The sequence below is a fragment of the Ictidomys tridecemlineatus genome, chromosome X (genome assembly GCF_052094955.1).
Source record: "Ictidomys tridecemlineatus isolate mIctTri1 chromosome X, mIctTri1.hap1, whole genome shotgun sequence".
Classification (NCBI taxonomy): Eukaryota; Metazoa; Chordata; class Mammalia; order Rodentia; family Sciuridae; genus Ictidomys; species Ictidomys tridecemlineatus.
In genome coordinates, this window is record NC_135493.1 from 73484339 (window position 1) to 73507120 (window position 22782).

The 22782-nt window shown below is 41.3% G+C and overlaps 1 protein-coding gene across 2 annotated transcripts; it reads left to right on the forward strand.

Annotated features, from left to right (window-relative positions):
* Window positions 1-2958: 2958 nt before the first annotated feature.
* Window positions 2959-22109, forward strand: Dgat2l6 (diacylglycerol O-acyltransferase 2 like 6). Of its 2 annotated transcripts, XM_021719931.3 has the most exons (7): window positions 2959-3087; window positions 15447-15557; window positions 15941-16011; window positions 16369-16573; window positions 18134-18308; window positions 20484-20695; window positions 21415-22109. In XM_021719931.3, exons 1-7 carry the CDS (start codon window positions 3003-3005, stop codon window positions 21567-21569), a joined length of 1014 nt encoding a protein of 337 aa, XP_021575606.2. In that variant the 5' UTR covers window positions 2959-3002; the 3' UTR covers window positions 21570-22109. The 2 variants fall into 2 exon arrangements, with proteins under 2 accessions (XP_021575606.2, XP_077890781.1); XM_078034655.1 differs by lacking the exon at window positions 15447-15557 and having other exon boundaries at window positions 2980-3087.
* The last annotated feature ends 673 nt before the right edge of the window (window positions 22110-22782 follow it).

The following is a 22782-nucleotide window of genomic DNA, read 5'->3' on the forward strand; positions in this document are numbered from 1 at the left end:
CAAGTTGCAATTCCTTCCAGTTGACCAAATCATTGCCATCTTTCTTGAACTGTCCTTCTGTAGACCTTTTCACCCCACTGCAGTGTTGTCTCTTCCACAGGGTCTTCCCTGATTACCCTGGAGCTGGTGGGTGCTTCTTTCTTCTTCGCACTCCACAGTACCCTGAGCAGGTGTATCTCTTCCATCTACTTCCCACACTAGTATGTGGGTTTCTTTGTTTTCTTTTTTGGTACTGGGGATTGAATCCAGGGGTGCTCTACTACTGAGCTACATCCCCAGCCCTTTTTATTATTTTTAAAATTTTGAGACAGATCTTGCTAAGTTGCCAAGGGTGGCCTAGAACTTTTGATCCTCCTGCCTCAGCCTCCTGAGTCCAGAATTATAGGTGTACGCCACCAAACCTGGCTGAATTGTGAGTTTCTTCGAGATGCAAATCATGTCATCCTCAAACAGTTGCAAATGAAATTGACAGATCTTTGTGCTTCATGGCCACCTTTCTTTCATTTCTGCTTACTTTGTCAAGTTTTGGTTGGTTGGTAGAAATGAAATTGGAAAATCCTGAGTGCTAGAGGTTTAGGGTTTCTCTGTGGTTCTGCTTCTCTTCTTCCTGCTCTATTTTCCCTGCTGCTTATGTCACACTTGTCCATCAGGCTTAAGAGTGCTCCAGCTCAGCCAGCATGTTTGGGGCACCAGGAGTTCTGATCTCCCTTATCGGTTCCACAAGAAATTACTTGAGCATCTTCTCTGCACCAAGCCCTGAGCCCAATATTAGGAAAACAGAGACAGAAAACAGTCTGGCCCGGCCCTGCCCTGCCTCTGGCTCCAAGTGTGACCTTGAGCCCTTTCTAGATCTCCCCCCATTTGCCTCCCTGAAAGTGGAGGGGAAGGGAAACCTGTTCTGTAAGGAGTTTGGAGCTCTTGACATCGTAGGTCTGTCCTGGGTATTCCAGGCCCCTCCATATCTGCTTTCTCCTAGAAGACCCAGGTCTTCCTCTCTTACCTCTTTCCTGTCTCCCTTGAAAATTCTGAGCAGACATATCCCAACACATCTCTCTCTCTATGTAGCACTAAGAAGCAGCTTGAGAACCCCAGCTAGCCCAGGAGGGAGAAAAGAAACAAGAGGAAGAGAGGAAGCCATGGCATGTCAGGTGGCCTTCTAAGGTACATGGGGGAATGGAACACCTTGACATACCAAAAAGTTCTCTAAGCTCAATTTTGATGAGTCATGTTAATCATTCTAATCAGGGAGGCCAAACCAGAGTGGGAGATGACAAGATAGAACTGTGATTATTTTTCCCGGAAAGGGATAAGGCATCAATGTCCCTTGCACTCAAAGAACACTTGATATTACTTTTCCATTTGATTTTCTCAGTAACCCTTTCAGTTACATTTAACAATTTTTTTTAGTTCTGTCTTTATTTAATGCCTTAGGCTGGGAACACTGGCCTCTTCTGTAGGACACATCACAAACTCCAGTGTGTAGACATTTTGTTGTGATTTTTGCTTTGTTTTGTTCTTGATATTAGACATGGAACTCAAGGGCTCTCTACCACTGAGCTACATCCACAGTCCCTTTCATTTTTTGGTTTTAATGTCTGTCTCCTCCACTAGGCTGTAAGTTCAATAAAGGAAGGAGCCATGTCTGTTTTCATCCCCCATTTAATCCTCAATATGTAACAGTGCCTTGCAAACAGTAGTCACTCAATAAATAGAGACCAAAAAAAAAAAAAAAGTAAATCCAAAGGACTGGGACCTGGGAGCCATCTTTGATTTTCCAAAGTCTTGTGTGCTGAATAAAGCCTTTTAACCTGAAACATAGTAGTTTTTCATTAGCCATGAATTAAATTAAATGAATTTATATAGTGCCTCCTGTGTACCATGCTCTGTGCTAAGCACTTTACATTCATTCACTCATTTAATCCTTAGTAAAACCCTGTTAAGTAAATATTGTAATTATCCCCATTTTATAGATGGGGGAAATCAAGGCATAGTGGTTCACCAACTTGTAAGTGACAGAGCTGAGATTTGAACTCTAGCTGTCTGGCTCTAGACTCCATGATCCTAACCTCTATGCTGCCTTTCAACAGCAAATGCTCACAGGGAGCGTTAGAGAGAGAGACCAATTTCCAAAGGGAATTTTCACAGGTGCAGCTAGGCCTGGAAGCTAGTCTGCTCTCTGTGCAATGCTCCTCCCACTCAGCCATACTGGATCTGGCTGCTGATACATAGCCTCTGGGAATGGAGGCACAAAGAGAGATCGGAGAAGTCTAGTTATTTGTGCAGAAAAACAGTCTTAGGTAGACTAGGAAGCTCTCAGCAGAAGAACCATAGCAGCCACTAGGGCAGAAACAAATATGACTACCGGGTCCCTTGTCTTAAAAAAAAAAAAAAAAAAAAAAATATTTATTTTTGCAGTACTAGGGATTGAAGCCAGGGGCACTGTACCACTGACCTACATCTCAAGCATTTTTCAAATTTGGAGACAGGGTTTTGCTAAGAGGTCGAGGGTCTCACTAACTTGCTAAGGCTGGCTTTTAACTTGCAATACTTTTGACTCAGCCTCACAAATTACTGATATTATTGGCATGCACCACCATGCCCAACTACCAGGTCCCTTTCTTGAAGCAGGGATAGATGGTGGGCTTCTTTTCAGAAGTCCTTGATTGAGGCCTAATCTGGTCTTTGTGCACTCATTTATCACACATGACCTCACCACAGATAAAGCCATCCAAGGCCATTTCTGCCACATTTAAATTGGGCATACATGGAGAAAGGAAACCTATTGGAGAGATGAGATAGTCTGACCTGCAACCAGACATGTGTAGGAAGTTGGGGTGGGGCCTCAAATAAGTAGTGAACTGGAGGAAAGGTGTGGTCAAGGCTGACAAAACTCCTGCAGTTAAGTGATAAGAGATTATAGCAAAGCATCTATAATCAACTCAGCTTAAGAAGTTCAGAGCTTCCTGTTGGGCTTCTTGCCACAACAGAACAGCACTGTGACCATGACCTTTTTCTCCAGGCTAAATCTTCAGGAGGGCCTCCAAACCCTCTCTGTTATGCAGTGGATTCCAGTCTATTTTATTTTAGGTGAGTGAATTCCAAGGGCTGGGAAGCTTTTGGGAGCACATCAAGAAGTCAGACACCCCCAGATGAGGAGGGTTCCGATGTGATTATCTGATTGTTCTGCCCCATCATGGGGGGAAGGACTGGACTGGTGGCACAAAGGCCAAGAGTGAGGCTATGGCTTTTCTTGTTTAAAGAGTATTTCAGCCTTCTTAGGAGCTGTCCCCTATTAAGCAGGCTGAAAAGAATCACATTTGGGCATAGGACAGAGGTGGTGGTGGTTTGCAAAGCTGATATTACTAGGAAGACATGAAGTGATTTTCTAGTATGAGACTGGAGAGAGAGAATTGTGAAAAACCCAGGGCTACCTTAGTAACTCATTGAACAGAATTTTGAGAAAGGACCAATTGTTTGGTGGACTGAGGGCACAATAGTCATCAATGCGGAACAGATGGGCTGACAGACACAAGCTCTGGCCAGCTAGAAACCAGGGCTTTGTGGGATATCAATTAGAGGGCCAAGCCTGGACACAGGATGAGAAAAAATAATGTCATTCTGAAGGATAAACAGGTAGAAAACAGCTGGCTCCAATCCATGGGAGGCTATATGACCCCTTAGAACAGAGGATCTTAACCAGGGGTCTGCAGACCAAGAATTTGAGGGTAATTACAAGACTTTGAATTTGGCTTGAAAGAAATACATTTTTCCTTTCACTAACCTCTAGTGGAAATGGAGCATATCCTTTGATGATGAATGTAGGCAATAAACCCCAGAAGTGTCAGCAGCCCCTGTGACTTTGTAAACAGCAGACACCACAGAGATTTGCATTTCATATTAAAGTTGTTACAGGCATCTTGAAATTTCATTTATGCCCATGACTGCTTCAAAATTCCAGTAGTTATTAGAAAGACTGATAGATCTGTTATTTATGCATAAACCAAGAAATCCATATTGGTTACTAATATCATATTTTGAAGGAATATTGTGATAACTGTATTTTAATATAATGGGCTACTTTTGTATGTATGTGAACCTTATTTTGTGCATTTAAAAGTTTTTTTTTAGTTGTAGATAGACACAATACCTTTATTTATTTATTTAAATATTTATTTTTTAGTTGTAGGTGGACACAATACCTTTATTTTATTTATTTATTTTTATGTGGTGCTGAGGATCAAACCCAGGGCCTCACATGTGCTAGGTGACCGCTCTACCACTGAGCCCCAGCCCCAGCCCCTTCTTTATTTATTTTTATGTAGTGGTGAGGATTGAACCCAGTGCCTCACATTTGTTAGGCAAGCGCTCTGCCACTGAGCCATAACCCCAGCCCTATTTTGTGCATTTAAAAATATTTTTCAGAGAAGAAGTCCATAAGCATCACCAGGTTTTCAGGGAGGTCCATGGCATCCCCAAAAGATAAAGATTTATTATACCTTATTAAAAAGGAAATTCTCTACTTGGGAGGCTAAGGCAAGAGGATAAAAAGTTTGAGGCTAGCTTTGGCAATTTAGGGAGATGCTAATTCAAAATAAAAGATAAAAAGGGCTGGGGATGTAACTCGATAGTAGAAGCACCCTTGGATTCAATTGCCAGTGCCACAAAAATAAAATAGATAGATGATAGATGATAGATAGACAGATAGACAGTAAAATGGAATCATGCCTGAACTCATCAATGGTTTGACTCTAGCTGTAAAAAGAAAAGAAAGTTAATTTTTGTAAACTTATTTGTTTATAGTTTTTCAGTTTCTTTTTGTTTTCCTTTGCATTCTACCTTAACTTCCTCAAAGAGACCCCTTTGCTAAGTTCCAGTCCTCAGCTAGAAAAGTGAGCGGCAAGGGAATTTCCTAAGAGACTTGGTATAGCACTAGCAGCCATCATTTCAAGTCTGGAACCCCAAAAGAGTGAACAAATAGAGGCGAGAGAGCAAGGGAAAGAGGTCAGGAGAGGAAGAGCTGAGGGCTGGGGGCGTGGCTCAGTGGCAGAGCACTTGCCTGACTTGCCCTAGGTTCAACCCCCAGCACCTCAAAACAAAATAAAAGTTAAAAATAGGAGAGAGGAGGAGCTGTGGATCCTTTTAGGCTCATGGTCTCTTCTACACACGAAGGCCTTAATATAATACTTGAACACAAATGCCCAGATTATCTTGGTCTTCTGGGGTGGCTCTCCTTATTAAAATGGTCTTATTTTTCTCCCAGAAAAATCAGTACTTTCTAAAGTACTTTTTCTTATATTCCTTTTCCCCTTTCAAAGGACACTGTCTCTGGGCAGGGAAAGAACTGAGGGACTATCAGGCAACTGAATAGGTAAGGGACCAAGAAGGTGAGGATTAGCCTTCTTCATGCTAAATCTCTCCAGCTTCCAGTGGTCCTGGAAGAGCTGGAGGACCGGAGTGAGCATGTTAGGGACACATGATGGCATGGTTGTGTCATCAGTGAAATTACATAATTATAAATGTGAATGTTGTCTTTTGCCTACATTTTAAAGGTTATTTTTTATTGTGATAAAATACACAGAACAGCAAATTTATCATTTTAACCATTTTAAAGTTTACAGTTCCGTAATGTTCAGTACATTCACCATCAATCATCTCCTGAATTTTTCATTTTCTCAAACTGAAAATCTGCATGTGTTAAACACTAATAACCCAATTTCCTCTCCTTCCACTACTTGCAACTACTGTTCTCCTTTCTGTATATGAATTTGCCCATTCTAGGTACCACATGTAAGTGGAATCATACAGTATTCATCTTTTTAACTGACTTACTTCACTTAGCATAATGTTATTAAGATTCATCCATATGGTAGCATATGTCAGAATTTCCTTTTTAAAAAAAAAATTAAGGGGCTAGGGTTGTGACTCAGTGGTAAATCGCTTGCCTTGCACATGTGAGGCACTGGGTTCAATCCTCAGTACCACTTAAAATGAATAGACAAAGTAAAGATATTGTGTCCATGTGTAGCTAAAAAATATTTTAAAAAATTTAAGACAGGTTCTTGCTATGTTGCTAAGGTTGGCCTCAAATTCAAGATCCTCCTGCCTCAGCCTCCCAAGTAGAGAATTTCCTTCCTTTATAAAGCTAAATAATATTACCTTATATGCATACACTAAATATTGTCTATGCATTCATCCATTGATAGATACGTCTGCCTCTTGGCTACTTTAAATAATGCTGCTCTCAACATGACTGCTTAAACTGAGTGGGATGGCACATGCCTGTAATCCCAGCAACTCAGGAGGCTGAGGCAGGAGGATTGCAAGTTCAAGGCCAGGCTCAGCAACTTAGTGAGATCCTAAGCAACTTAGTAAGGTTCTGGCTCAAAATTAAAAAAAAAAAAATAAAAAGGGTTGGGGATGTAGCTCAGTGGTGAAGTGTCCTTGGGTTCAATTTCTAGTATTGAAGGGGGAAAAAAAAACATAGGTACATAAAAATCTCCTGAAGATTCTGATTTTCTGCTTTCAATTTTAATTCTCCACATCCTCAGCAGCACTTTTTTTTTTGGTGCTGGAGATTGAACCCAAGAGCACTTTACCACTGAGTTATATCCCCAGACCTTTATGTTTTTTGAGACAGGGATCTCACTAAGTTGCTTAGGGTCTCATTAAGTTGCCAAGGCTGGCCTTGAAATTGTGATCCTCCTGCTTTAGCCTCCAAGACACTTGGATTACAGGTACATATCACCACAAGCAGCTATAACCATGCTAATGGGTATGAAATGATATTTGTGTTTTTTAAAATAGTTTTTTAGTTGTAGATGGACACAATATCTTTATTTTATTTGTTTATTTATATGTGGTGCTGGGGATCAAACCCAGTGCCTCACACATGCTAGGCAAGAGCTCTACCACTACCACTAAGCCACAACCCCAGCCCTTCATTGTGGTTTTGACTTGCATTTTTCTAGTGATTAGTGATGCTAAACATCTTTTCATGTGCTCTTTATTTATTTATTTAGGTACCCAGGATTGAACCCAGGGCCCCTTAACCACTGAGCTACACCCCCAGCCTTTTTTATTTTTTAACTTGAGACAGGGTCTTGCAAGTTGCTTGGAGCCTCGTTAAATTGCTGAGGCTGGCTTTGAACTTGCAACCCTCTTGCTTTAGCCTCCTGAGCTGCTGGGATTACAGGCATGTGCCACCATGCCTGGCTCTTGATTTCTTTTAGATTTATTATGATTCCATTTGGCTTTTTCTACTAGTTTAGATGTTAAACATCCTGATTCTGTTCATTTAGTAATTATTCTAGATATTAGAAGAATCCTGGGTCTTGGCGAGTACCAAATTAGCTATGTCATCTACAAGGTGTGATGTCTACAGAGATTAAAATCTGTTCTCCAATAGTTATAGAGCGAGCACTAAATATAAGTAAGACCTTGGGCTGCCTTTTCTGAGACTACAAATGAGTTAATTACATGTTCTTTACTATCTAGTAACAGAGATAAATGAATCATTCATTCTAACATTGTGCATAGTTTATATGCCAGTGCTGGACACATACACAAATCACTATAATGTCAGATAGGCTGTGGTAAGCAAAAGAAAGAGCCATGATAAAGTGATATTAGGGTGTCAAGGAAAAAATATTACAAATGGTTGAGTGGATCAGGAGAGTCAGGAAAGGAAAGAAATGATGTGGTTAAATAGGACATGAATTAGCTTGACACTATTTTTTTGGGGGGGGTTATAGGTTATATTTGAAGAACTTGAAACTAAATTGATGGTCTGTCCATATTCCTTCTTCCTAAGCAGAAATCTTTAAGTTCAACTCTTGTTCTTTTTTCTCTTTACACATCCTTCTGATATACATGGGGGAGTCTGCCCTCTAAATTTTAGTTTCTGATACTACAAAAAAATAGAATATAGTCTTGGGGATCAGCCAGAGTTCTGCCATCTACTGCTACAAGACCTTGTGCAAGTAACTCTCAGTTATTTTTTTATGTGATCTTGAGCACTCCACCATAGTAGAAACAAAGCATACATAGTGCCAGTCTCTCAAGAATGTCCTAACCTGGGCACAGTGGTGCACACCTATAATCCAAACAGCTCAAGGGGCTGAGGAAGAAGGATCTCAAGTTCGAGGCCAGCCCCAACAACTTACAGAAGCCATAAACAACTTAGAGAGACCCTGTCTTAAAGTAAAAGATAAAAAGGGCTGCAGATGTGGCTCAGTTGTAAAGTGCCTCTGAGTTGAATCTCCAGTAACCCCACCACCACCATAAAAAAATATCCTGATCATCAATGAAGTGAGAAAATTCTCAACAGATGGTGGTTTTCTTCCTTTCTATCATGGAAATTAATGTTACTCGGAGTTCAACCACCTTACCTTAGTTTCTGCTGCTATAACAGAGTATCACAGATTAGATAACTTATCAACAATAGAAGTATTTTTAGCTCATAGTTCTGGAGGCTGGAAAATCCAATATTAAGGTGCCAGCATCTGGAGAGGGTCTTTTTGCCACATCATTCCATGGCAGGCAGAAAGCAAGAAATGAGAGTGAGTACACGCAACAGGGAGGTGCAAGAGGAAGCCATGCTCACCTTTATCAGGAAGCCACTCCTGTAATGACAGCATGAATCTATTAAACACTTAAAGTTCCCACCCCTCAAAACTGTTGCATTGGAGATGAAGTTTCCAACACATGAATTTTTGGGGACACATTCAAACCATAGTACCACATCATGAGACTGCCAACCATGCACTTGACCCACAGATGCATGACAATCACTTCCAAGGTAGATACCATAGACTTTAATTTCGTTGCACCTTCAGGAAGAAAAAATATAACTAGTTCCTAGAAAATTAAGCAGATTAAGGACTATAATGCATTCCCAGCATCCCCCATAGGCCCCGTCAAGACATCCTTCCCTGCTCCCTCTCCATCCTCCCTACAACTGCATTGGGCTGAAATTTTAACTTCCCCTGGCATCTTTCAAACTGGTTTGATATAGAGTAGCCTATTCTGGGTTCCCATTGCTTCTCACCTGAATCACTAAAACTCTTAGCTGATCTCCTTGGCTACAGTTTTTTTTTTTTTTTTTGAGAGAGAGAGAGAGAGAATTTTTAATATTTATTTTTTAGTTTTCGGCAGACACAACATCTTTGTGTGTGGTGCTGAGGATCGAACCCAGCGCCCCGCGCTTTCCAGGTGAGCGCGCTACCGCTTGAGCCACATCCCCAGCCCTATAGTTTTTCTTTCTTTTTTCCTTTTTTTCAGTCCTGGAAATTGAACCTAGTGCTTCGTGCATGCTAGGCATGTAAGCTACAGCCCCAGCTCCCTGCCTACAGTTTCTATGGTTCCCACAGTTATTCCAAGTTGTCTTCCCAAAATACAGATATGATTAAGCCATTCCTCTGCTTAATAGTCTTTACTCACTACTCCTCAGCTCTAATGCCTACAGCTTCTTTCTCAGCTTCACTTCCTGTTCTATGGCTTCCTCATGCTTCTTGTAGTTTTGCAGGTTGTACTGTTACTCAAAGGCCTTGGACTCTATCATCTCCAGGAATTTGTTCAAGCACTTCCTGTGCATGGAAGGCCTATCCTCCACCAATCAGTCAAACTCCTACCCTTCTTCTTTAAATATTAACATTCACATGAAGCCTAGAGTGCCTGAAAGCAGGAACTTCGTTTTCTACATATATTAATATGAGTTAATGCACAAAGGTGCTCAAAATAGCTCTTGGTACATAATGCTTAATAAATGCCAACTAATTTCTTTTTTCCAAAGTTTGCAGTGAAGATATATGACCTCTCTGAGCCTCAGTTTATTCATCTTTGAAATGGTAATAATAAAATTACTTATCAGGATTGTGAGGATTAGATAAGATAATTTCACTTTAGGTACTGAATAGACTGCTATCTCGTAGCAAATGCTCAATACACAGGATCAAGGAGCAAATTTGTATTATTTTCATTATTTCAAAGCTTACTCCCTTCTTCTTTTTTCCAGTCCCCAATGATCTCCCCATGACTTTGAGCACAGCAATTTCATATGAGGCAATCTCAGTCAATGTATTTTTTTTTTATACTGGATATTGAACATAGGGACACTTAACTACCGAACTGCATCTCTAGCCCTTTTCATTTTTTATTTTGAGACAAGGCCTCACTAAATTGCTTAGGGCCTTACTAAATTGCTGTGTTTGGCTTTGAACTTTCGATCCTCCTGCCTCAGCCTCCTGAGCCACCAGGATTACAGATAAGCACCACGTGTCTGGCAGTTCCAGTCAATGTTTGCTGAATTATTACATTATCTTCTACTACTATAGTTTCTTACACTTATAGTTAATTGCTTTTCAATAAGTAATCATTAAAGCCACTGAAAATCCTCTTTGACAAACCAGCTGCATTCTTGGATTTCTGCAAGCGTTGGGCCAACTGACTCCATTTGACAGGTGTTGCCAAAACTTTCATTCATTACTCTAAAACATAATGTTTTCACCCTTCATTTCCAGCTTATACTGGAAATAACTGGTTACCCACGGCCTTACACACACACACACACACACACACACACACACACACCTCTGATGCCATTTCCTTATTTGGAAGAAGGGCACTTGTGGTTTTTCTTCCTATTAACTTTCACCTGCCACTTGGATAATTTTGAAATTGAACTTCTCCCTGTACTACAATTCAATGTAACAAATACATATCATGAGTCATCTGCCTGTGCTTGGCCCCAAGCTAATGACTACTTTCAAAGTTATGTATAACAGGGAAAGGGCCAGACATGAGGTACTAGCTACACAAGCAGACTAAATTGAACAGGGACAAACAGGAACACAGCATGTTAGAAGGATGCAGAGGAGGAAAGCTTTAATTCTATCCAGGGGATTAGCAAAGATATCACCAAGTTAGTGTACTTTAAGCTAAGTCTAGAAAGCTGAGGAAATTTTGATAAGCAGAAAGTTAGGGAGATAGTATTCAAAATAAAGGAACAGCATCAAAATAGGGGATCGACTGAAAGTAGAAATTTAAAACACAGTACCCCTTTAATATCATCAAAGAGTGAAATACTTCTGAATAAATACAATAAAAACATTTATGTCAATAAACACATAAAGAAAAAAGAAAGATCTCAAGCATACTAATTTTTAGTTCAAAAACTATAAAAACAATAAACTAAGTCCAAAGTTAGCAAAAGGAAGGAAATAATAAGGATTAGAGTATAAATAAATGAAATAGAGACTAGAAAAAATAATGGAAAAGATCAACAAATGCAAGAGTTGGCTTTTTGAAAAGATAACATTGACAAACCTTTTTAAAATTTTTTTTCTTAGTTGTAGATGGACCACAATATCTTTATTTATTTTTATGTGGTGCTGAGGATCTAACCCAGTGCCTCACATATGCAAGACAAGTACTCTATCACTATGTTACAACCCCAGTCCTTGACAAACCTTTAATTAGACTAACCAAGAAAAAGAGAGATAATATCAAATAAAATAAAACATGAAAGAGGATACATGACTACTGATACTACAGAAATACAGAGGATCATAAGACTAGTATGAATGATCACATGCCAGTAAATTGGAAACGTAGAAGAAATGGATACATTCCTAGATATATATGACCTACCAAGAATGAATCATGAAGAATTAGAAAATCTGAACAGACCAATAATGAGTAAGGAGATTGTGTCAATAATCAAAAATCTCCCAACAAGTTAAAGCCCAGAACTAGATGGCTTCATGACTGAATTCTACCAAACATTCAAAGAAGAATTAATATCAATAATTTTTGCAATACTGGGGACTGAACCCAAGAGTGCTTTACCACTAAGCTACATCCCTAGCCCTTTTTTATTTATTTATTTTTAATTTGGAGACAGGATCTTACTAAGACTGGCCTCAAACTTGAGATCCTCCTGCTTCAGCTTTTCAAGTAGCTAGGATTACAAGTGTGTTCCACAGTATCTGGCACTCAACATTTCTTAAATGCTTCCAAAAAAACTAAAGAGGAGGGAACACTTCCAAACTCATTTTACAAGGCCAGCATTACCCTGATATAAAAGGCAGGCAAGAAAACTACTAGGTCCATAATCCTAATGAGAAAATAGAAGAAGCAAAAATTCTCAACAAAATATGAAGGAACCAAATCAAATAGCACATCAAAAATATTCACCAAAGCTGGGCATGTTGGTGTACCCCTATAATCCCAGCCAGGAAGGAGGCTGAGGCAGGAGGATCATATGTTCTGGCTACCCTCAGGAACTTAATAAGACCCTGTCTCAAAAAAAATAAAAGGGCTGGGGATGCAGCTCAGTGGTAGAACAGTCTTGGATTCAGTTCTCAGTACCACATGCACACTCTCTCACACACACACATGCATGCACACACACATGCACACACATACACAAGCACAACTTACAAAAGGAAAAAATAAATTCATCAAAGTCAAAAGGTTTCACACTAAGAAAGAGACCCCCCCCCATTAAGAGAAATAAAAGATAGACAAGGACTGGGAGAAAATATTTGCAAATCACATACCAGAACAGATTTGTATTTAAAATGAATAAGCACCTCCCAAAGTCAATAGTAAAAAAACAAATAACCCAATTGAAAAATGGGCAAAAGATTTGAACAGAAGTTTCACTAAAGAGGAAACACAGAAGGCAGATAAGCAAAGAAAAAGCTGGTAAGCATCATCAGCAATCAGGGAAATGCAAATTAGAATGATGATGAGCTACAACTGCACATCTTTTAGAATGGCTTGGTCAGCCTCAGTACAAACTAAATTAGAAACCTGTGGGGCTAGGGATATGGCTCAGTGATAGAGTATTTGCCTAGAATACCTGAGACTCTGGATCAATCCCCAGCACTGCAATTTTTTGAAAAAGTAACCTATGTATATGAAATTCATTCCTTTTTTTAGAGAGAGAGAGAGAATTTTTTTAAATATTTTTTTTTTAGTTTTCAGCGGACACAACACCTTTGTTGGTATGTGGTGCTGAGGATCGAACCCAGGCCGCACGCATGCCAGGCGAGCGCGCTACCGCTTGAGCCACATCCCCAGCCCTGAAATTCATTCTTGATAATCCTCTTCACATTCATTCACTTGACTGTGAACAAGATGTTGGAACTGTCTCCTGGTCTCAATGTCATGCCTAAGGGAGTGTCACACACACATACACACAAGTGCTTATTTTTCATCACTCCTTCCCCAGATGCCTTTGCTTTATGTCATGAAATTCCTTGTTTTGTGATCTTTAGCTTTTCTACTTTGGGCCTCTGTTTATTCTCTTTATTTTTATTTATTTATCTTTTATTAGAGCTTTATAGTTGTACATAGTAGTTGGGTTCCTCCTGACAAAGTCATACATGCATGGAATTCAATTTCAGTTCATGATCTTCCCCTTTTCCTCAGGTTCTCCCTCCCCTCTCCATTCTATTTTGAAGCTCTACTCTACTAGACTTCCTTTCCATCCTCTTAACCACTGAGCCACATCCCCAGTCCTTTTTACTTTTTATTTTGAAACAGGGTCTTGCTAACTTGCTTAGGGTTTCCCTAAGCTGCAGAGGCTGGCCTTGAACTTGCAATTCTCCTGCCTCAGCCTCCCGAGTAACTGGGATTACAGACATGCACCACCACACCTAGCTATTTAGTTATATTTAATTGGTTCTTTTTACTAATGCATAAAGGTGAGGTTCCCTGTGGTATATTTATATATGCAGATAACATATTTTTTAAAGAATTCATTCTGCATTGCCTCCCCTAACCCATCCCTCTACTCTGCCTCTCAGTCTCCTTCTTCTACATTACCGATCTTCCCTTTATCTTCACGATATCCTACAATCCCACTTTTGTCAACTCGCCCGTTACACTGATGATATTCAAATAGGCTGGATCTGGAAGGCTTGTTCTCAGATTGCACTTCTGGTTTCCTGCAGAGCCACACCTGCAGTTCCAATAAATTCCACAAGATGGTGTTTATCCAGGCAAGGGCACCTAGGCTACCTGAGGACTGGTAGATAAACCAAATATGTAAGAAGGCACACAATCTGGCTACACTTTTAAAATAATGTCATATTTAAATAGCATTGCACATGCTAACTAAACATTAATCACTTAAGTTGACTTTAAAGAGAAAATATTTATTTATCTATTTATTTATTTATTTTTCAGCCAGTCTAGATATTTGTTGACCTACTATATGCCAGGCACTATTATAAATACTGAAGATTTCAACAAAATTTTTTTCAAAGCAAGATACATTTAGACCACCTTTAATTAGAAATTTTTGTTTTTGTTTTTTTGCAATACTGGATGGAACCCAGAGCCCAGCACACGGTAGGCAAGTGCTCTCCCACTGATCCATACCCCTAGCCTTATTATTATTATTGAGACAGAGTCTGGCTAAATTGCCAAGGCTGGCCTCAAACTTATGATGTTTCTGCCTCAGCCTCCAAAATTGCTGGGAATATAGGTGGGCATCACCATGCCCTGTTCATAACCTGAGTTTTAAAAGAAATGCCCACTGTGTCTTTTTTACTGGTATTTTCATTTATGTCTCAAATGCAAGAGACAAGCCTGTTGGCAACTCGAGTTTCTTTTGTTTCTCTGAAAATTTCATCTACCATGATGTGGCAGCTTGTTAAAAATGTCATTCCCTTAGCTAGGTCTTTTTTTTTAATTCACAATATGTGTATTTAGCCCATCTTTTCCATGAATGCAGATTTAAAAATGGAATGTAGCTCAGTGGTAGAGCACTTGTATCAGATGTAATGCACAAGGACCTGAGTTCAATCCCCAACATGGCAAAAACTACATAAAAATAAAATGGCATTCATTTCCCAGAACTGTAAGAAGTATTGTTTGCATTTCATAGCCTGCTGTGTTCCTTTGCTAACAGAGATAAATTTTTTCCCCGTTTGAACTTTCATAACATTGTGAAAGGGAAAAAACAGAACATGGTCAGGCAATTTCTATTCTGCATTTTTTCCCTCAGAATCAAATAGCCTGTATACTGCAGGCAAGCTCTGGAATGCGCAGACTTAGTGGTTTAGAAAAGAAAGAAAGGAGGGTCAAGATTTTAGAAAGAATTTCCTGAAGTTCCAGAATGGGAATAATCAGCCACCAGCCCAACATGATATTCTATTTTCTAAAAAGTACTGCTGTCCTTGGACCCCTTATGAAGGTCTGCTCTGAGCACTTCATGGTTCTGCTGTTAAAATCTCAGCCATTGAGAGCTCCAGATCCAATATTTCAGAGGTCTTCCTGGACCACAGAAGAGCTAGGCAAGAGTACAAGGGGAGAAGGAGAGAAGAGGCCACTCTGACTTTGTGCTGCTCCTTTGGTGTGGAGTGGAGATGGGAGTTATGGGAGGTGTGCTGAAACTGGAAAGAAACTGAAGTGCATGATCCCATGTGTCTCCTCAGGAACTATTTCCATTATCAGTATACCCTACTTCATGGTGTTCACTAGATTCTGGTACTTGGCTGTGCTTGCCTTAGCCTGGCTTGCTTATGATTGGAATACTCACAGTCAAGGTAAGTGATGGGGGCAGAATGATGGTCCTGCCTGTGCCACAGATAAAACCTCAAGGTGAAGGAAGTGGATGAAGGGGAGGGGGAAATACAGTGGGGAAAGAAGGGGACAGAGGGCTTTGCCAGGCTGCCCAGAAAGATTTAAGAGATTGGAGTTTCTGAGAAGGTGCCCCCAGCCTTGAGATGTTGTCCCAAAAACTTTTTGGATGGCTCCAGAGGAATAGGGGCTTCCTGTCTTGGGAGTTGGGTTAGGGATGGTACTTAGAGCTTTAAGGTGTGGAATCCTTTAAGGGCATGAGTACTTCCAACAGAACTCTTCACCTGTGGGAGAGCTAAAGGGACTGACAAGTCTCCAACTGCTCTTCCCTTCCCTTTTCTATCCACAGGTGGTAGGCATTCAGCTTGGGTACGAAACTGGACCCTCTGGAAGTATTTCAAAAATTACTTCCCAGTAAAGGTGACTATCTTTCTTCTGGATGCCCTTGGTCCTTTATGCCCAGACTCCGACCCCCTATCCAGTTCCATTTATTCAAGAGTGCTGGTGGCCATCAGTGAAGGTCAAGGCCCAGAGGTATACTGCAGAGCAGAGACCCAAGATGGATGGGCAGGTGGGGGAACAGATGAACAGTGAAAAACCCAGTTTAGCCTCTTTGACCACTACGATTCCTGGCAAGCCTATGTCAATGATGGCATCCCAAGGAGCAAAGATTTGAGGCTCCTAGAAGGAAACATAGGCTACCCATTGGGGTCTGAGTCTACCCATCCCCTCTTTCTTCTGCCTAGCCAATGCTCTGACTCATTCTCCCTCTAACAGCTGGTGAAGACACATGACCTTTCTCCCAAACACAACTACATCATTGGCAGCCACCCCCATGGAATTTTCTCTTATGGTGTCTTCATCAACTTTGCCACTGAGGCCAGTGGTTTTGCTCAGATTTTCCCATCCATCACTCCCGTTTTAGCGACCTTGGAAGGGATCTTCTGGATCCCAATTGTGCGAGAATATGTAATGTCAATGGGTGAGTATAATAAATCATTCAACTTTTAAATTTTGCTTATTTTTTATTTGAGCATTAAAATTATACATAGCACTTGGGTTCATTTTGGCAAAATAACATATGCAAGGGATTTGATTTAAATCCCCATTCCCCCTGCTTTTCTTTCCCTCCTCCCTCCCCCATTCTCCCTCTTCTCCTCTAATGATCTTCCTTACATTCCTTCATTTATTTACTTTTGATTAGTATTTTCTATGTATACATACAACTGAAATTCTTTTTGGTACAATTATTCCATTTTAGAATGTATCTCAGGGCTCCAACACTGATAAGCACTGACAGTCATTCCCTCATAGAAAAGAACTTGGTAAAAATTGAATCTAGAACACACTGGGCCAGTGTCAGGAGTATGTGGTGAAGCATATGATTCCATCTGAGATCTGGGAGGCAGGATTTGGTTGGGCAACCGGGGAAGTTACAGGCATTCATATGATTTGCCAGGATTCCTTTCACAGAGGGAACCAGAAGGCTGAGTTCAGGATCAATGCCAAAATGGAAAGTAGAAGTTGAAAGCCAAGTATTAAACAGAATCATAAACAAAAATCAGAAATGATTCACCAGACTCTTTTCTGGGATGTCAATTGCTTTCTTATGGCCAGTCATCCATACAGCTCTCATCCAAGGGTAGCTTAAAAACATTTTAGAGTCTCTCATACCAGCTAGTATACTTTTGGTTCATGAACTTTATCTCCTTGGAACACCTCTGCCCTTGCATAAGATGTCATCAGGACAACTTCCCCACACCAGGCTTTAAGCCAGGGCAGCCTGACAGATGTCCTCTCTAGATGAATATTCATCCTTCTGGACACCAGAGGTAAGATACATTTATCTGAAGGGGACAAGTAGAATTACTAGAATCCTAGGGGATGCTTCTGCTTCCCTCTGAGGTTGACATGACCCTGGTGCAGGATCTCTCTCCAAAGCTGGATCCTGGAGTCAATTTTTGTCATCGCAGTAGAGAGTAGAAGGTGAGTGAAGGGCAAAGACAGGATTCAGAAGTGATGAAAGACTCTGGCTAACATTGAACAACAAGGTGTCATCCACCTTCCACTGTTCATTTCAGTTTGGCTTAGATAGCCTGCCAGGTCTGCCTACTCTTTAAAACCACCAGCCAATGGCTCCCCTTTGGCAGGTTTCCCTTAGGGAAGAAGCATGTTGATGGTGGCTCTAGTCCTGATCACCCATGGAGAAAAGAACTCTGGAGGGTCTTCAGTGGTGTCAGCCTGAGAAGAGTGGAAGATGGCTGTAGTTCATGGGTTTCAAAGAATGTTGATTTAGAATGTAGTAGGCTCTGGATGGAAGAAGGCAGAGGAACTCAGTATAGTCCCAATTGTATCAGCACAGACCCCCAAGTTAAGCATGTAGGCCTAAGGATCCACCTCAGGCTAAGTCTAGCCCAGGATATGGGGGCCAAAGACAGAGGGTGGGAACAGCAATAAGCAGGAGACAAAACTGTCTCCAACAGAAAGAGTCTGGAAAAACCCTGCACCAAGTTTCTTCTACCACTTGACTCTGGTTTCACAGGTATATGCCCAGTGAGTGAGTTGGCCCTGGAGTACTTGCTGACCAAGAAAGGCTCAGGAAATGCTGTGACTATTGTGGTGGGTGGAGCTGCAGAAGCCCTCTTGTGCCGCCCAGGAGCCTCCACCATCTTGCTAAAAAATCGCAAAGGTTTTGTGAAATTGGCTCTGAAGACAGGGTGGGTCCCTGGGTTGTGGGCTCTCTTCTCATAATGACACAGGACCTCTGTAGCCCTCTCCAAAATGGTGTCCTCTCTGGGAAACCTGTTAGGGGGGGCCTTCTTCACTCTGTTTCCTTCTACCCCTTTACTACTGTGACTTGGGGATGTTTGAACCTCCAGACATATTACAGTGGACAACTTTCTCACTTGAAGTTGGTGAAAGAATTATAGGAAACCTTGCACCTTATGCCCATTAGCCTGGTAAGCTGGGGGTCTAGGGAAGTGGGGCTTCATTCTATATCCATCTACTCACTGGGAGACCCTGAGAATCTCCAAAGGTCAAGGAAGGCACTAGCCCTGGTGCTACGAGGATTGCCAAGATGAATAAGGCACAAAGCCGAAGAACATCTAATCTGGTTTGAAAAAATATATTTTTTAAATATATATTTTCACTCATTCAGCAGTTATCAAATACCTACTATGTGTAGGGCATAGGACTAGGCACTGAGACTCTAGAAATAAATAAGACCTGGTCCTCACAAACCCACAGTCCATTGTGGAAGACAGACCCACACACATATCATTACAAAATGTAATCAGAATCATTTACCATCTCACACAACCACCTAGTTTAAATTACCATCATATAATACTTCTATCTACTCTCCCTGCTTCTGTCTCCCTCCCTTATTTCCAAGAGTCCATTCACAACTATAGCCAGAATAATTTTGTTCAATATAAGTCAGATCATCTCACACTCAAAATGCTCCAGTGGCTCCCATGTTATTTGGAACAAAAGCCAAAATCCTCAAAAGGGTCTAAAAGACACTAAGTCTCATCTAGTCCTCAGCCACCTCTCCTTCCTGACCTTATCACCCATTACTTCCTCCCCTTGTTTGTGCCTTCACAACTCCACTGGCCTCCTTGCTGTTTCCCAAGTACATATACTCTTGCCTTAGGGTCTTGCCCTCATGTCCCCTCCGCCTGGAGCACTATTCCTCCACATGGCTGCTTGGTCCATTCCTGTACATCCTTCAAGCCTTTGCTGAAACATCTCTTTTCAAATGGCTCTATCCTGACTCTCCTGCTTTACTGTTTTCCTATTGTATTTATCATCTTCTTATATATCATCTATTTTATTTACCTGGTATTTTAGTAAAAGTAAAAAAGTAAGTTCCATGAGGTCAGAGATTTTTTTTTTGATCCAATGTGTTCACTGATATATTCTGAGGGCCTAGAACAATGCTGGCACATAGAAAGAACTCAAGAGATATTTGTTGAATGAACCAAGTGCATAAGGGAGATGTATAGTAATTGCTATGGGAGCGTCAATTCCATGGAAAGACTTTAAACCAGAATAGAGGTTTCATAGTTCAGTGACATCTGAACTGTGAATTTAAATAGTAGGAGATTCGAGTCAGATGAAAAGGGAGAAAGAATTCAAGCATTCCATGAGGATATATGAAATATCAGGTACCATGTTAGGCCCTTGGGATTCAAAGGTGAATATGATGCTATTCTCATTTTTGATGGGCTTGCCATCTCCTAGGGAAGTCAGACAGGAAAGGAGATGACTGTAACGCAGGGCTAGGGAGTGAGAGGACAAGAGACAGGTCAGCAGTAGATGAGGGGCACCAAAGCCACTGTAGGGGGTGGGGAATTGGAGGTAGCTAAAGAAAATTTCTTCTAGGGGACAATATCAGAACTGAGAATTGAAAGGCAAAGTGGAATTTGCCACAAAAAGACAGAGGGAGCAGCATGAACACATAGATGAGAGAGAACTTTGCACACTTAGTATGGCTAAACAGGGCTCAAGGAAGGAGCAGGGAAAGGGGGAGCTAGCCAAGTAGGGAGAGCTGGAGCACAAAGGCCATGCTAAGCCCTACAGTACACAGTGAGGAGTTCTGGAAGAGTTTCAGTGAGAGCAGTGATATGTCCACATATGCAATTTAGGAAGATCATTCTGGATGCTGGATTCACTGTAGGCAGTTAGGTGTCCGAGATTAGTTTCATTCTGTCACAGTTCGTTTGGGAGGGTGGGACCTGGCAGGTATACTTGAATGCTTAAATTTTTGACCTATAATGAGGATATTGGAGAAATTTCTGATCTTGGATGGAGTTTTCCCGGGGGAGATTTTGCTTGGGGAGGATTTGCTTCCTCCGGGATTTCATACCCTGCCCTTCTCTTTGCAGGGCATACCTTGTCCCTTCCTATTCCTTCGGTGAGAATGAAGTTCACAATCAGGAGACGTTCCCTGAAGGCACATGGTTAAGATTCTTTCAAAAAATCATCCAGGGAGCATTTAAAAAAGTCCTGGGAATAAATTTGTGTACCTTCCATGGCCGGGGCCTCACTCGTGGATCCTGGGGCTTACTGCCTTTCAATCGGCCCATTAACACTGTTGGTGAGCTTCCTGCATTCCCTGGGCAGAGTGGGTCCTTGATCCCCCCACCTCAAGTCATCAAGTCCTAGGAGATCAGACTAACAGCTAGGATGGGACAAAAGGAATTCTAGTAGGTGTGGTTTAGAGTAGGGTGGGGAAGACAATTAAGCAGATAACAGTTGTGGCCATTCCCAGGTGAGAGAGTTCAACAGCTGTCATGAGTACATCATTATTCATACACACTCCTTCAGCTCCCTCCTGTGTTTACTCTGGTTCTCTGCAATATGGTTGATATTAGGTGGCCAGAGCATGAGGGCCAATATAGTGCTGGAGCAGGGGTAGAGGGGTGAAAAATGAAGAAAGTACAGGGTGCAGTGGTGCATGCCTGCACTCCCAGGCAGGAGTACTACAAGTTAAATGACAGCCTCAGCAATTCAGCAGTAACATTTAAAAAGGGGGGGGGGCTGGGGATATAGCTCAGTGATAAAGCATCCCTGGGCTCAATCCCGAGAGAGAGAGAGAGAGAGAGAGAGAGAGAGAGAGAGAGAGAGAGAGAGAGAGAGAGAGAAGGAAGGAAGGGAGGGAGGGTGGAAGTAAGAAAGAAAGAAAGATCAACAACAATAAAAAAGCATGAAGGAAGGGGAAGGGCCCAGATACTGTCAGTATGTGGCCCCAGTGAGGGAAGGGTAGTGTGACTTGGGGTGGGAACTCTGATGCTTCTCTTTTTTCCTTCTCCACAGTTGGGGAACCCCTGCCAATTCCCAAGATTAAAATGCCCAACAAGGAGACTGTGGACGAGTACCATGCACTCTACATCAGTGCCCTGCGCAAGTTGTTTGACCAACACAAAGTTGAATATGGCCTTCCTGAGACTCAGGAGTTGACAATCATATAACAGAAGCCAGATTCCCTGTTACTAAACCCACAAAGTCACAAAGGATCCAAATAGAGAAAATAATAAAGGAAGAATGTGGAGAGGAGCTGGATCTTAAGGATATGAAGTGATGACAACCAAGCCAAAAGTACTTATTGAATCTGGGTTCCAGAAATGGTATCCCCTCCCAAGTGACAGAGTCAAATATGGAGAAAGGAAACAGTTTTAGGGCAACAACCCTGTTTAGAGTCTTATGAGTCACTCTAACCAACTAATTGAAGTAACGAGAAGCCAACAAACACTGTGCCCTGTCCTCCTAAACCTTAGCAATACCATTACTATTTAGGGTTAAAATGAGAAGCTTTGTGTAGAAGAAAGGTAGCTTGTTTCATCTCAGGTTCTTTCCTTACAATTTGGGGACTGCCACAAGGTAAACAAGGGGCCTGAACTGTGGCTCATGCAGACAGGATTCCCTCACCTATGACAGAGTTCCAGATCCACCATGAAACTACGTGTTTCTTCTATAAAAATAAAGTTCTAGATATATAAAACAGTATACAACTATTTCCTAATTACACTGTAGTTCACTACTGGGCATCCGTCAAATCTAAAATTTATTCTTCTGACCAGAAAGTTGGTGTGTAGAAAGCTATTTCCTTCTTCTTTATCATCCACCCTTTACACCACACCTGACAAAAGAGGTGAGGGAATGGAACTATAGCTGCTATAAGTGTAGGAGACAGAAGCAGAAACACAGGAACTGGCACAGGTTACCATGGAATAGCCCACCTTTCCTAACCCCATACAACCACTCTGAGTCAGATGGGAGGGATCCACAAGACCATGAATCAGCTATAAATTTGCTTGATGTCAAATACCTACTGTTAGGGACCAGGGACCATGTCATCACTTTCACAACTTTTGTCTCTTAATGTTAATGCCCTCTGAGATTGACATTGCCATCATCCCCATTTCATAGTAGCTGAAGTTCCTAGAGGTTAAGAAACTTACACAAAGCCATATAATTTTGGATAGAACTAGCATTCAAATCCAGGTCTTACTAATTCCAAACCTAAGTTCTCTCCATGAGCCACTACAGATCCCATTCCTGATTTCCTAGACAACCATTTTTCTGCTTCTTATTCCTAAGTGAGATCCTACAGGGCTCCACCAAATTTAGTCATAAACGAGGGCAAAAATGGCATGATTCTACTCATGGTTTTCCCGGGTTAAG

Coding starts and splice junctions, on each gene's coding strand:
- Dgat2l6 (XM_021719931.3), top strand. CDS start 3,003: ATGACCTTTTTCTCCAGGCTAAATCTTCAGGAGGGCCTCCAAACCCTC. Junction 18,309..20,483: donor AAATTGGCTCTGAAGACAGG/GTGGGTCCCTGG, acceptor TTCTCTTTGCAG/GGCATACCTTGTCCCTTCCT. Junction 20,696..21,414: donor TCGGCCCATTAACACTGTTG/GTGAGCTTCCTG, acceptor CCTTCTCCACAG/TTGGGGAACCCCTGCCAATT.